The sequence below is a fragment of the Triticum urartu genome, chromosome 5A (genome assembly GCF_056163025.1).
Source record: "Triticum urartu cultivar PI428250 chromosome 5A, HENAU_Tu73, whole genome shotgun sequence".
NCBI lineage: Eukaryota > Viridiplantae > Streptophyta > Magnoliopsida > Poales > Poaceae > Triticum > Triticum urartu.
Window position 1 is genome coordinate 517,528,669 of NC_141877.1, and position 11,993 is coordinate 517,540,661.

At 48.6% G+C, this 11,993-nt stretch overlaps 1 protein-coding gene across 1 annotated transcript; it reads right to left on the reverse strand.

Moving 5' to 3' along the window:
* Positions 1-2,153: 2,153 nt before the first annotated feature.
* Positions 2,154-6,933, reverse strand: LOC125528375 (putative serine/threonine-protein kinase PBL19). Its single transcript, XM_048692858.2, has 4 exons — positions 6,039-6,933; positions 4,167-4,427; positions 3,184-3,306; positions 2,154-2,805 (listed from the first exon to the last, which is right to left on the reverse strand). Exons 1-4 carry the CDS (start codon positions 6,462-6,464, stop codon positions 2,371-2,373), a joined length of 1,245 nt encoding a protein of 414 aa, XP_048548815.2. The 5' UTR covers positions 6,465-6,933; the 3' UTR covers positions 2,154-2,370.
* Between the last annotated feature and the right edge of the window lie 5,060 nt (positions 6,934-11,993).

Consider the following 11,993-nt stretch of genomic DNA (forward strand, 5'->3'; position numbering starts at 1 on the left):
GCCTGGAGTCTTGCTGTGCAGTGGCATGGTCGGGTCTTCACTGCTAGGCGGAGTTCCTGGTTGAGTGCGCCGGCGGCTAATTGTCGCAGTGTGGCAGATCTGCTTTGATTGCGTCACCGGGAATTGGATCCGGTATGGCGGCGGCCTCGCTGCGGATTGCGGTCACCATTAAAAGATTTTCTAAGAGTTTTGTCTCCGTAGATCTGGTGGTTGACTTCGGCGGCGAGATGCAAACTATGGACGAAGTCTTGATGCAAAGGGATGGTTGTGCGGCGGCGGTGGTCATATCACATGTAGCTGCTGGGATTGTGGAAAAGTGATGGCGACAACACATGAATGACTTTGATGGTGGTACTACTTGAGCACCCGGTCTTGAGCTCTGGGGTGAAAGCCTAGATCTGACCCGAGTTGGGTATACCTGGCAATGGCGATGTTTTTACGTCGTTACCTTGAAGGCATTGTTCAGAATGCTCGGACTGATTCTTCAGGGTGAAAACCTAGATTGTAGCCTTGGGTGGCTGGATCCGGTGACGGTGGCACTTGAGTGTCGCTCCCTTCTTGAAGGCGTTATTGTTGAAGAACCTCGTCGTCCAAGTGATGTCATGACATGGTCGGTGCAGATATGGTTATTGTTATAGTTTGTCGATTCAGGATCTGATCGCTTTGGAGTTTTTTTCCTCGCCTACATGCATAGCTTTGGTCTTATATGACTTTGCTATTTGCAGGTATGTTTTTGTATGCGTGTGTTGGTGTTGGCTGTGTGCATCCTAACTATGCAGAGGCCGGATATGTGCTCATCATGTTTGTATCTTCTTGATGCTCCATTTTGAGTTAATTAAATCCACCCTTTATCAAAAAATAAACATTACTTACAAATCCGTTTCTTGGCCCGTGGCAACGCACGTACAGTCTACTTAGTAGTTGATCTATTCGCTCACCGTCCACGGAGTTCGAGAACTCACTGAGGACGTCGACGATGAGTGCGAGAACTCCACGGACTATGGAGGGAGGAGGACGGCGGGCCGCCTATCCACCTCGAGAACGACGGCCAGGACACGCCTCCCGAGTCGATCCTCCTCGACGTCCGGGGCTACGTCGACGCCCGCACCAACGCCACCACCGCCTACGCGTACCTCCCGGCGGTCCTCCTCAGCGTCACCCGCGAGGTCCGCGGCGACAAGCACCTCGAGTACTTCGTCTACCAGGCCGCCGGCGCCACATCGACGCTCCGCCTGCTCCCCGACCCCCGTCCCCTCGAGTCCGCCGGTATCCTGCGCTTACGCGAAGACGGGCGCGTCGGAGATGACTTCCTCGTCGCCGCGCTCCATGTGATGGCAGGTGCCAAAGGTGAGTGTGAGCTGTTCTTCAGCCTCTCGCTGTTCGACTCGAGGACCTGGACGTGGACTGGCAGGTGGATGCACGTCGACGAGCGAGAGAGGTTCTGTTACTTCCGCCCGAGCAAGGTGCTCGCGATCGGAGGCGAACGCGGCTCCATGGCCTGGGCCGACCTGCGCAAGGGCATCCTGACCTGCGCCCTGCTCGGGCTGGACGATGCCAACGGCGCCGTGCTTGGCCACATCCCGCTGCCACAAGCCGAGCGCAAGGGCAGGTCAGAGGACGTCTGGGGGTGGGACGTCGCCATCGTGCAAGGCCGCATCAAGTTCTTCGAGATGCGATTCAAGTTAAAGGGCCAGGGCCTCACCAGCACCACCGCCTTGGTTACCAAATGTTGGAAATCCACGGCATGGGAGAAGGCTGATCCCTGTCAGCAATGGCGCAAGGACTGCGGGCTCAACATTTTCAAGGTGCCGGTGGGGATGAGCCACCCGGAGTTGTCCTCTCATCTCCATGACATGGGGAAGCTCAATGGAAGAAGCCAATCCGCGATCAGCCTACACGAAGAAGATGTCGTTTACATCATGGTCAGGGCTGAAAGGAACCCTGACCTGAAATTTCACGAAGAAAATGCCGGCAACGGAATGGCCGAGAGCCGCAGAGCATGGATCCTCGCCATCGACGTGAGGAAGAAGACGCTGCGAGAAGTGGCCACTTTGGACGCGGGAAGGACGGACGCATTGGAGTTTTCCATACCTTCAGAGTGGGATATCCAGGTACAGTATATGAGCTGCATTGAGTCCTCCAACAGCAACAGGTAACGGTTGCCACTCCCACTCAAGTAGTATTGGCTGGTTAATTTGCATTCCACAGTAACTGATTCTTCACTCAAATGAGCCTCCAAAGAAGGGGGAAAAGAAAACACTATCAAGAATCCAACAACCCATATCATCTAAACTCATGTTCGCATAGCTATACCATACGCAAACCTCGCCTAAAAGGAGGGACAAGGAACTCTCCTTGACAGCACATCAGTCACCTCCTCGACGGCGGCGCCACGTTGACCCTCTTCCCGTTGCCGGCGATGGGTGCCTTGTCCACTGGCACAGAGGCCACCTCGGTCTGCACGGCTCGCCTGAGCACCTCGACGATCTCGCTCATGGCGGGCCGCTCCTTGGGGTTCTTGAGGAGGCAGCTCTGGGCGAGCTTGGCGATCTCCCGGGCCGCCTTGGAGGAGTACTCGCCGCGCAGCTTGGGGTCCATGATCATGCGGAAGTTGCGGCTGTCCGGCGGGAACTGGACCACCCACTCGATCAGCTTCTGCTCCCCCTGCGGCCGGTTCCTGTCCAGGGACCGCCGCCCCGTCAGGAGCTCGTACAGCACCACCCCGAAGCCCCACACGTCGCTCTTCGCCGTCAGGTGCCCCTTCTCGATGTATTCCGGCGCCGCGTACCCGTGCGTCCCCACAGCCTGAACACCACATGAAAGAAAATGTTTAGGGGAGAAAAAAAATCATGCCATATATCAGCTGGCAGTTGTAAGCTTGACGTAATAATACGTGTGTTCTATGTCATGCTGACACAATGTTGATGCAACCATTTCAGAAATTGAGAGTCAAATGCAGAAGAAAAGGGAGGCGCCATTGACAAAGGGAGCACAAGCTTGTCATCAGGTACACATCAAACAAACAACATGCGTGGGAGCAAGTGCCACCACGGGTCAGCAACACTTAATGGCAGCCGTGGACCAGCTGAATCTTAGTGAAATGCCAGATGGTTGATGCAAAATGTGGTTGTGTAAAACTTGAGATTTTCTCATACTATCCGGGTCAGAAGGATTGCGACGTACCGCAGTTGAGACGTGAGTGTTCCCTTCTGTTGGCCCCTCCCTCGCGAGCCCGAAGTCTGATAGCTTTGCTTGGAAGTCCTTGTCCAGCAGCACGTTCGACGCTTTGAAGTCCCGATAGATCACCTAGCAAAACAGAGGAGTTCAGATTAGATAATAAATATGAAAAAGAACTGATACTACTATATAAGAACATAATTCTGTACTGCATACTACTACAAGCCTAGAGAAACCGTCGTGGATGCGCGATTTCCCTTTTTCTAATGTTCCAAACAAACCTTGAAGAACACTAACGAAGGGCCTGAGAAAATTGAAGTCATGATCACTACTAGCCTTCCCTTGACAGCTGATATGTCTCAATACTCACCAACCATATGAAGTCTTGACTAACTACTTTATGCTTCAGTAGACCCACAACGCTTGATGCAACAGCCCCGCTAGGAGAAACCAAGTGGAAATCGGATACGTTGGCTGCGTGTCGAAGCACCGACGAATGTTGAACTGCGCTTTCAGAAAGTTCCAACAAAGTTGGCTGCCTGGAATCTCACAGGCACGTAGTGGTGGGGTACTGAACATGACTTCTCCTAGCATGCTTTCTTAGCCTATTCAACTTCAGGATTTTGTGGTCCTTGACTGAACTTCAGGAATCTCACACCCCCGTGGTGGTGCAAATTCTAGTGCGTGTCGTTGACCCCCTACCATCATCTCTTGCTATAGATCATACATGGATGCACGGCTCAAACACTAGACAGCACAGCAACCCATTTCTGAAGGCTGAATACTAAGAAAACGGCAGATTCTGAAGATGATGCTGCCTTGATTTTGTTTGGCACCACTGGTGCAGCCTTGCGGTTGGGTTGCGACACTCACAAAAATTACCAAGGGGATTTCTTTGCAAGATGGTAAATGAAATTTTGGAAGGAACTATCAAACAGCTGAACAATGATGTGTTTTTTTAATTGTGAACAATGATGTCTGAAGTATACCTGAAGTTCCAGCCCTTCATGGAGGTAAGCCAATCCTTCAGCGGCACCCAAGATAATCTGAAGCCTTCTGTTCCACGAGAGAGCAGGATGGGTTCGGCTGAACAAGTGATCTTCCAGGCTCTTGTTGGGCATGTACTCATAGACCAGCAATCTTTGGGCTCCCCTTTCACCATCAACGGCACAATACCCAAGAAGCTTTACAAGATTTGGGTGCTCAAGAACTCCAAGGAACTGTACTTCTGCCAACCACTGCTTATGTCCCTGGCAGGACAAAAAATATGTAGAAACTATTAGGAACTGAAAAATATTGATATATAAAAACATTGAAAACTGACTGCTCATTTGACGAGCAATTAAGAAAATGTCATGGCGCTAACATTAAATAGTAGTCTAGTCTTACAACGCGAAGTAAACATCGAAAACTAAGCAATTCGAATTTGTGCCTTGCAAAAATTCCCTTTTTCAACCGGTCAAGGAAGAAGCAGTAGCTCAGTCAGTAGAAGAATATCAAATTTGAATACGCAAACATAAGAATAAGGTGCCGGACGAAGTCTTATGCTGCTAGCAGATTATTCGTAAGTAAGCAATGGATAAATAGGCACGAAGAATTGAAAACTCTAGGTTTCTAGCTGACCTTTCTTTTCTAGGTACATGAACCAGGATTTGGTCTCAAAGTGAATAGTAGTCAACTAAGAACAGCAACATTAGCGTAATGGTTTGCCCTCAAGAACACTTCATTATGGCCGTTTGTCTCCTTTGATTGGGCAAATTGGATACCGCAATGCTGAACGTACATGCAAGGTTGGTATACATCCTTTTCCGGGCTCCATATTTCTCCTGCGTGCCACACAAAGTGGGGCACCGTTTACTTGTAATGTTTATTCAACTCAGCATTAGTAGTATACTTTTCTATATATTTGAAACAAAATATTATATCAGGGTTCAAGATGCCAGAATGTTAGGATAAATATTATATCCTACCATTTGTTAGCATTTGGTTTTTGATGGATAAAATACTAGCATGCGTATGTTCTCATTAATCATATACTCAATCATAGCAATGTGTTCCCCAGGAGCTGAACTGCTCCAAAATGATTGAAGTACTCTTTGATAAAATTTAGTAAATCTGGCCGCTACACCCCAATTGCAAAATCAACCTAGACTATAATAGTCAATATCTGATCCTTGAAAGTCCTGCATTTCCCCTCCCTTTTTCGCCTTTTCCTAACAAACTTTCTACAAATTGCAGATAAGCTCTAACCTCCGAGTATAGTAGTCAAAGAGACCAATTTCAAGACTTTGCAACCCAGAAATGCCTCCTCCTTTCCCTGCCAGCTCAAAAAGGACTAATGTGCCTTTGCTTTCTATGGATCAACCACACTTCAACAGATTTTCCATGAATCTGTTAATAATCCCTTGCACTTCTAGTCGGCGACTCAGTGCGCATGGTGGAACACTTGGTCAAATTTGGCAAGAGCACACACTACGCGTGCACATAAATACAAATTTTTGGGTTGAAAAAGTGGCCGAGTTCACTGGAAGCTCTCTGCCTACATTTTCTGGTCGTCCCCAATAGGACATCGGCCATTGAGCGGTGCCAAGATGAAATTTTTTGAGCAAATTCTCAAAAAACTAATTTTGATCGGAAGCAAATTCTCAAAATAAGTGGGATGCTTCTTTGTCCGGAGCAAATTTCTTTAGATTTATTTAGTCACATTCTGATCCCCCCAAAACTCTGACGAAACTGGGTGTGCGTAAATAATTGGATACTGAATCACGCGGGGAGCAGAGCAGAATAGGAAACTACGCAATTCGCTCGTAGATGGCGCCATGGCGGCATGGGTGGATGGTAGAGGGAACGTGCGTGCGTACCTGGAGGCCGCGCGTGTTGAGGCGCTTGACGGCGACGGCGATGCGGTCGGCCCGGGGGTCGAGCGGGCGGACGAAGCCCTTGTAGACGCCGCCGAAGCCGCCCTCGCCGAGCTTCTGCGCGCGGCCGAAGTCGTTGGTGGCGGCCCGGAGCTCGTCGTACTCGAAGGCCCGCAGCTGGCCGTGGCCCCGCTCCTCGTAGAGCGAGGAGATGCTCCGCTGCGAGGAGGCGGAGCCCGTGGACTTGCTGGTGGGCCGCCCCGCCCCGGAGTCGTCCGACCGGCTCGTGCTCACCGCCGACCCGGTGGTCGTCGTCGTGGTGGTGGTGTTGGTCATGGTCGTCATCGTGGTGGCCGGGGCCGAGGCCGAGGAGCCCCGCCTCCCGCTCCCGGACCCCTTCCTCTTCTTGAGCCACCCCAGGCAGCTCATCTCTCGGCGCCTCCGCGTGTCCCGCCCGGCAGGCGCGTTCTCCGGTGAGCTGCCGCGGTGGCGGACGAGAGGGGCTCGGTTCACGCGCCGGCGCCGGCGTGCCACGGGACGACAGGGAAGGAACGGTGCCTGTGCCGTCCGTCTCAGGGGAAGAGCAGAGCAGGGGAGAGCTGGGGAGTGGGCGTGCAAGGAAGGCTGGCCCGTGTTTTGTACTGGTGGCGAGGGGCGGTGTGAACGTGCCGAATTCCGGGAGGGGGACGGGGGAAAGGGAAGGGAGGCGATCGCGGCGTGGACGGAGCGCAGCGGGATGAGAAAGCTCGGCGCGGTTTCGGCGAGCCGGGCGCGTACTGCGTCCTATCCTGGCTAGCTGATGGCGGTGGAGGTGCTGCCGGACTGGATGGACTGCTGCCTGATGATGTGCTCTGCTCTTGCTCTGCCCCGGCCGGGTGGGGTGCCGCCTTTTGTGCGGAACCGGGTAGGGGCACGCGGTGTGGAGGGGCCTCCCGGCGGACGGGGACGGGTCCGGGCGACTCCAAGCCCGGGCGTGTACGCTTGCTTGTCCCTCGCGCTGTCCCGTCCCCGTCGCACCGGTTTCTGCTCCGCGTTCTCACGCGACGCGAAGCGACGCACCTCCGACCGTCCTTCACTGTTGGCGACCGGTCGGACGGTGACGGGAGGCCTCGCCGGCCACGCTGACAGCCAAAATCACCCCATCCGAGCGTGTGTGCCCGCCTGAACTGAGCAGCTTTACAGCAAGGCCAGGAAATTACGGCGAGACCAATCGCAGATGGATCGCATGGGACGGATGGGTCGGTGGACGGTGCCATCGCCTCGGAGCAGAAGGGAAAACGAGGTCAAAGCAACCTCCGGCATGCCTGCCTCGTGATCGGCGACCGGAGCCGGTCGAAACCCCGGCGGATGCACGACACGTCGACTCGACGAGACACGACGCTCCGGCCACTCATGCGTGATGCGCGCGCTCCATTCCACTGTGTCTCTGACTGCACGCCGCAAGATTCACCTCGAAGCGTGCGTGCCTCGCCCCTTCCACGGGTTGCGCGTGCGTGCGTTGCATTCGCACACCAAAGAATTCAGTGGATCATCTCAATCTCAAAAAAGAAAAAAGAAAAAGTGGAGGCATGCATTTCATTCTCTTTAGACCAGCTTTGACGTGGCATCACATACTTGCTAGACTGCACTACACAAGTACTGAAGTACCCATGATGAACCCCCTAAAAACAAAAGAAGTACCCATGATGAACGTCTTTTAGCAGTACTAGTACCATCATCTTCAGAATTCTCTACAATTATTTCAGGAGTTTGATGCTCCAACCTTTGCTGATTGTCGAAAAAAGATAAGCTCCAAGATAAATGCAAGTGGGATGGCAGAGACAGTTTTGTTCGGGCGACAAAACAGAGGTTGGTGGATGCATTCATGCTTCTTAACAATAATAAATAAATATACTGTCTTAAATGGTCAGGTGGGAATATATACAATAATAAGCTGTGCAAAAAACGGTTTTCGCAAGTGGAGAGGTGACATGAGATACGTGCAAGAATTAAGGTACATGAGCGACATGATGACGCCACTTTGGCTTGCCAACGAGAAGCCATCAAGACGAGATGGCGGCCATACAACTGCGGCACGTATGGACCTGCGCATCATGACGTATGTGTGGGCCATGGTGGAAGAATAAGCAAAAAATTATTCATTGCATGCTGAATATTTCTTTAAAAAAAGTCATATGGACATTTTACACAAAATTTAAAGCACACTTCTACTTTATTCTAGACTCTTTCATACTCAGACTCTCCTAACTTCTTTTTCTATCGAAACTATCATTCATTTTACTTCGTATTCAAGTCTATGTACCTTCATAAATCATATTTATCTTTACAGATACTGTAGAACATTAGCTTTGAGATAGTCAAAAAAGATACCTAGATAAAACACGCTCAGTATATTTTACGTGATTTTTGTATGTTATACTTCATGCATATGCCTCACAATTTCATTTGCCGGCATAACTAGCCAAAAAGGATACCTAGATAAAACAGGCACAATATATTTTACAGTAACAATATGTCTATCTTTGGTTGTAGTTTGACTATATGAGCAAAAGGCATAATATTTGAGAGCTTGTATAGTAGTATGTTCTACTTTCTGCACCACGTCGCCTTGTCAGCATTCTATAATACAAGTTATATTAAGCTGTTAATTAAGTCAGATTAATTTATTTATTCTACAAACATTCCTGCCAGCTCTCACCCGGTCCACTGGTAAGACATTTTGGCACTGTCCGATTAGTCGGACACGAGAGTTTACAAGGTCCAATAATTTCTAAAGGAAAATTTAGTATAGTGGAGAAGGGTGTGTTGCGAAGCATACAATTATGCAATAAACTTCAACTGTTTCTTTCGTGTAGCGGGTCGTCGGGTCATAAGTTGCTCAGTAGATTGAGAAGAGAAGATGTACATTTGGCCTCTACAATAATAGTATACCATTAAGAGCTCGTTTGAGGGTCAACAATGCGCAAAGCAAAAGGTTCAAATTTGTTATGCCCTATTACAACAATGAAAAGATAGAACTGTCTGTGAATATATCTGTCTGTGCTTGCATTATGTATTGTTTACGTGGTGTCGGGGAAGGCAATGTCCATGGAGTCAATACAAAGTTCTTTTCTTTACAAGGGGGTCAATGCAAAGTTATCTTTTTGACAAGGGGGTCAATGCAAAAGTGTGTGGGATGAAGTTACCGCCCCTCCTTTCCAAAGTTCTCATTTTTACAAGGGGTCAATGCAAAGTTCTCTTTTTGACAAGGGGGTCAATGCAAAAGTGTTTGGGATGAAGTTACCGCCCCTCCTTTCCAAAGTTCTCATTTTTACAAGGGGGTCAATGCAAAGTTCTCTTTTTGACAAGGTGGTCAATGCAAAGTTCTCTTTTTGACAAGGGGGTCAATGCAAAAGTGTTTGGGATGAAGTTACCGCCCCTCCTTTCCAAAGAGGGCTTTGCCTTCATCTTGAAGCTCGTAACATTGCCTTCATCTTGAAACTCATAACATTGCCTTCACCACTCACACTGCACGCCTTGGGAATCTTGGTTTAGCTCGGGTTATGGATTGCATAGAAATCGTGGTATTTTGTACCCTCATTGCCTTGACTAGAGTTTTGTAAATGTATTATGACATGTCTTCCGATATTTCACATATCGATGACGTTTCACACTGGATCCCCTACCTCCTCTGGGCTTGATATGTGCTTCGAACCATGATACGTTTACTTCCAGTTTCCCGTCTCTTTTCCCCAATCCACTAGGTTGAATTGCAACGTCACCTTGGAGTACTCTTGTTGCCTTGACTCGAATGTTTAGAAATATATCATGACCCGCCTTCTCAGATTATGTACCTCAACTATGGTTCGCATTGAGTCCCACAATGTTACCTACTTTTGGCTTGATGTCTCGTTTGAGCTTGAAACGTTTGCTTCCCATTTTCCGTTCTTTTTTCCCACTTCACTAGGCCTAGCGTTAATATAGCTTTGGAGAACCCTCGTCAACTTGACTCGATTGTTTTGAAAGATACTGTGACCAGCATCTCGGTTTTCACAACTCATCTACGTTTCAAACTGGATCTCATAATGCTACCTCCTTTTGGCTTGATATTAATTTGAGCATCATACATTTGCTTTCAATTTTCCGGCTCCTTTCCGCGCTCAAGTAGGGCTAACTGCATCTTCGCTTTGGAGAACCCTCATTGCCTTTGCTCAATTGTTTAGAAAGATATTACACCGGTCAAACAGGGTTTCCGTGCCTAGACTTTGGTTTGTATTGGGTCTTGCAACGCTGACTACTTTAATCCTGATGTCTGGTTCAAACTTGCAACGCTCGCTCCCCATTTCCCTGCTCCTTTTTCCCACTATTACGCCCAATTGCAGTCTCACCTTGACTCGACTGTTTGGAACGATATTATGACCCACCTACCGGGTTTTCACGCCTAGACTATGCTTCGGATTGAATCTTGCAATTCTACCTGCTTTTGACTCAATTTCTGGTTCAAGATTGAGATGTTTGCCTGCCGTTTCCATGCTTTCCCCCACTCCACAAGACCTTGCAGCATCGCCTTGGATAACCCTTCTTGCCTTGACTCAATTGTTTGGAAAGATATTATGATTCACCTTCTAGGTTTTTGTGCCTAGACTACGGTTCGCATTGGGTCTCGCGATGCTACCTACTTTCGAGTTGATGTCTAGTATGAGCTTGAAATGTTTGCTTCATGTTTCTGACTCTTTTTCCCCACTCCATTAGGACTAAGTCATGTTGAATAACCCTCATCGCCTTGACTCGATTCTTTGGAAAGATATTGTGACCCGCCTTTCGGTTTTCGTGCATCAACTACTGTCTGAATTGGTATCACAACTACCTATTTTTGACTTGATGTCTGGTTTGAGCTTGATATATGTTTGCTTCCCATTTCCCGACTCTTTTTCCCACTCCACTAGGCCTAGCTGCAGTTTCACTCTCCCCTTTTCATCCTCTACTTCGGATTTGCATGTCCAACCCCTCTCTCACATGCATCTTTTGTTTAGTTTTATTTTTTAAGGTCTCATCTAATTTTGATTACTCTAAACTTGTAAGCTTCAAATGTTATTTTTGTTGTTTGATGGTAATTGTCATAATAGGCTGCTTTTTAACATTGTGGAATGTGTGGTTCATGATGCCGTCATGGGAAATTACTCTTTGAATCACAATAAGATTTTCCTTCGCCTCGTTAATCGAGATCACATGCAAAATACAAGAAGTTGTGAAAAGAAAAACTACATGAATGATGTTCAAAGAAAATACAACAATTTGTTTGAAGCATAGTTAGAGAAGCATGCGGCTATAACTGAGTGTTGTCTGGTTTTGGTGATTTCCTCCGCTTGTCGCGAGGAACAAAGCGTAGAGATCGTTTTGGGGGCTATTGTGTTGTCTTTATGGACTTCTAGAAACAAAGCCCCTTTTTAGGGTTTATGTTTTCACTATCCCCTGACATTACACACAAAATCATCTCTTTCTTCCGGCTATGGAATATGTTGAGCAGTTGGAAAGACAAGCCACACATTGAACGCATATGCAGCAACCTCTGTGACAAGGCTCCAAGGCTTCGGGCCACGGCGCAAGCGGATGACGTGCAATAGTAAGGTTGGCGTTCTGCTTCTTGGTTGGCTGTGAGGTGTTTGAGGGGTTTTTAGGTGTTCGAGGTGCTCTGTTGCGTCCCTGCGTCCCTGATCGGCATCCACTGGTGGCTTGATTTCGCGGTCTTCGTAGTTGAGTAGTTTGGGCGCTGCGCCGCCCCTGTCCGATTGCGCTACATGCGCTGTAATCGCACTTGCTAGCTCATTCATTTCATATTCCTGTTTACGCTAATTTTCCTGATTTGGCTGGTTTGTTGAATTTTCAGTCTAAGGCCAGGCAATATGCCTGTTATCTAAAAAAAAAGTAAAAGAACATTTTTATTTTTATTTGCGGGGGAAAGTAAAAGAACATATTGAC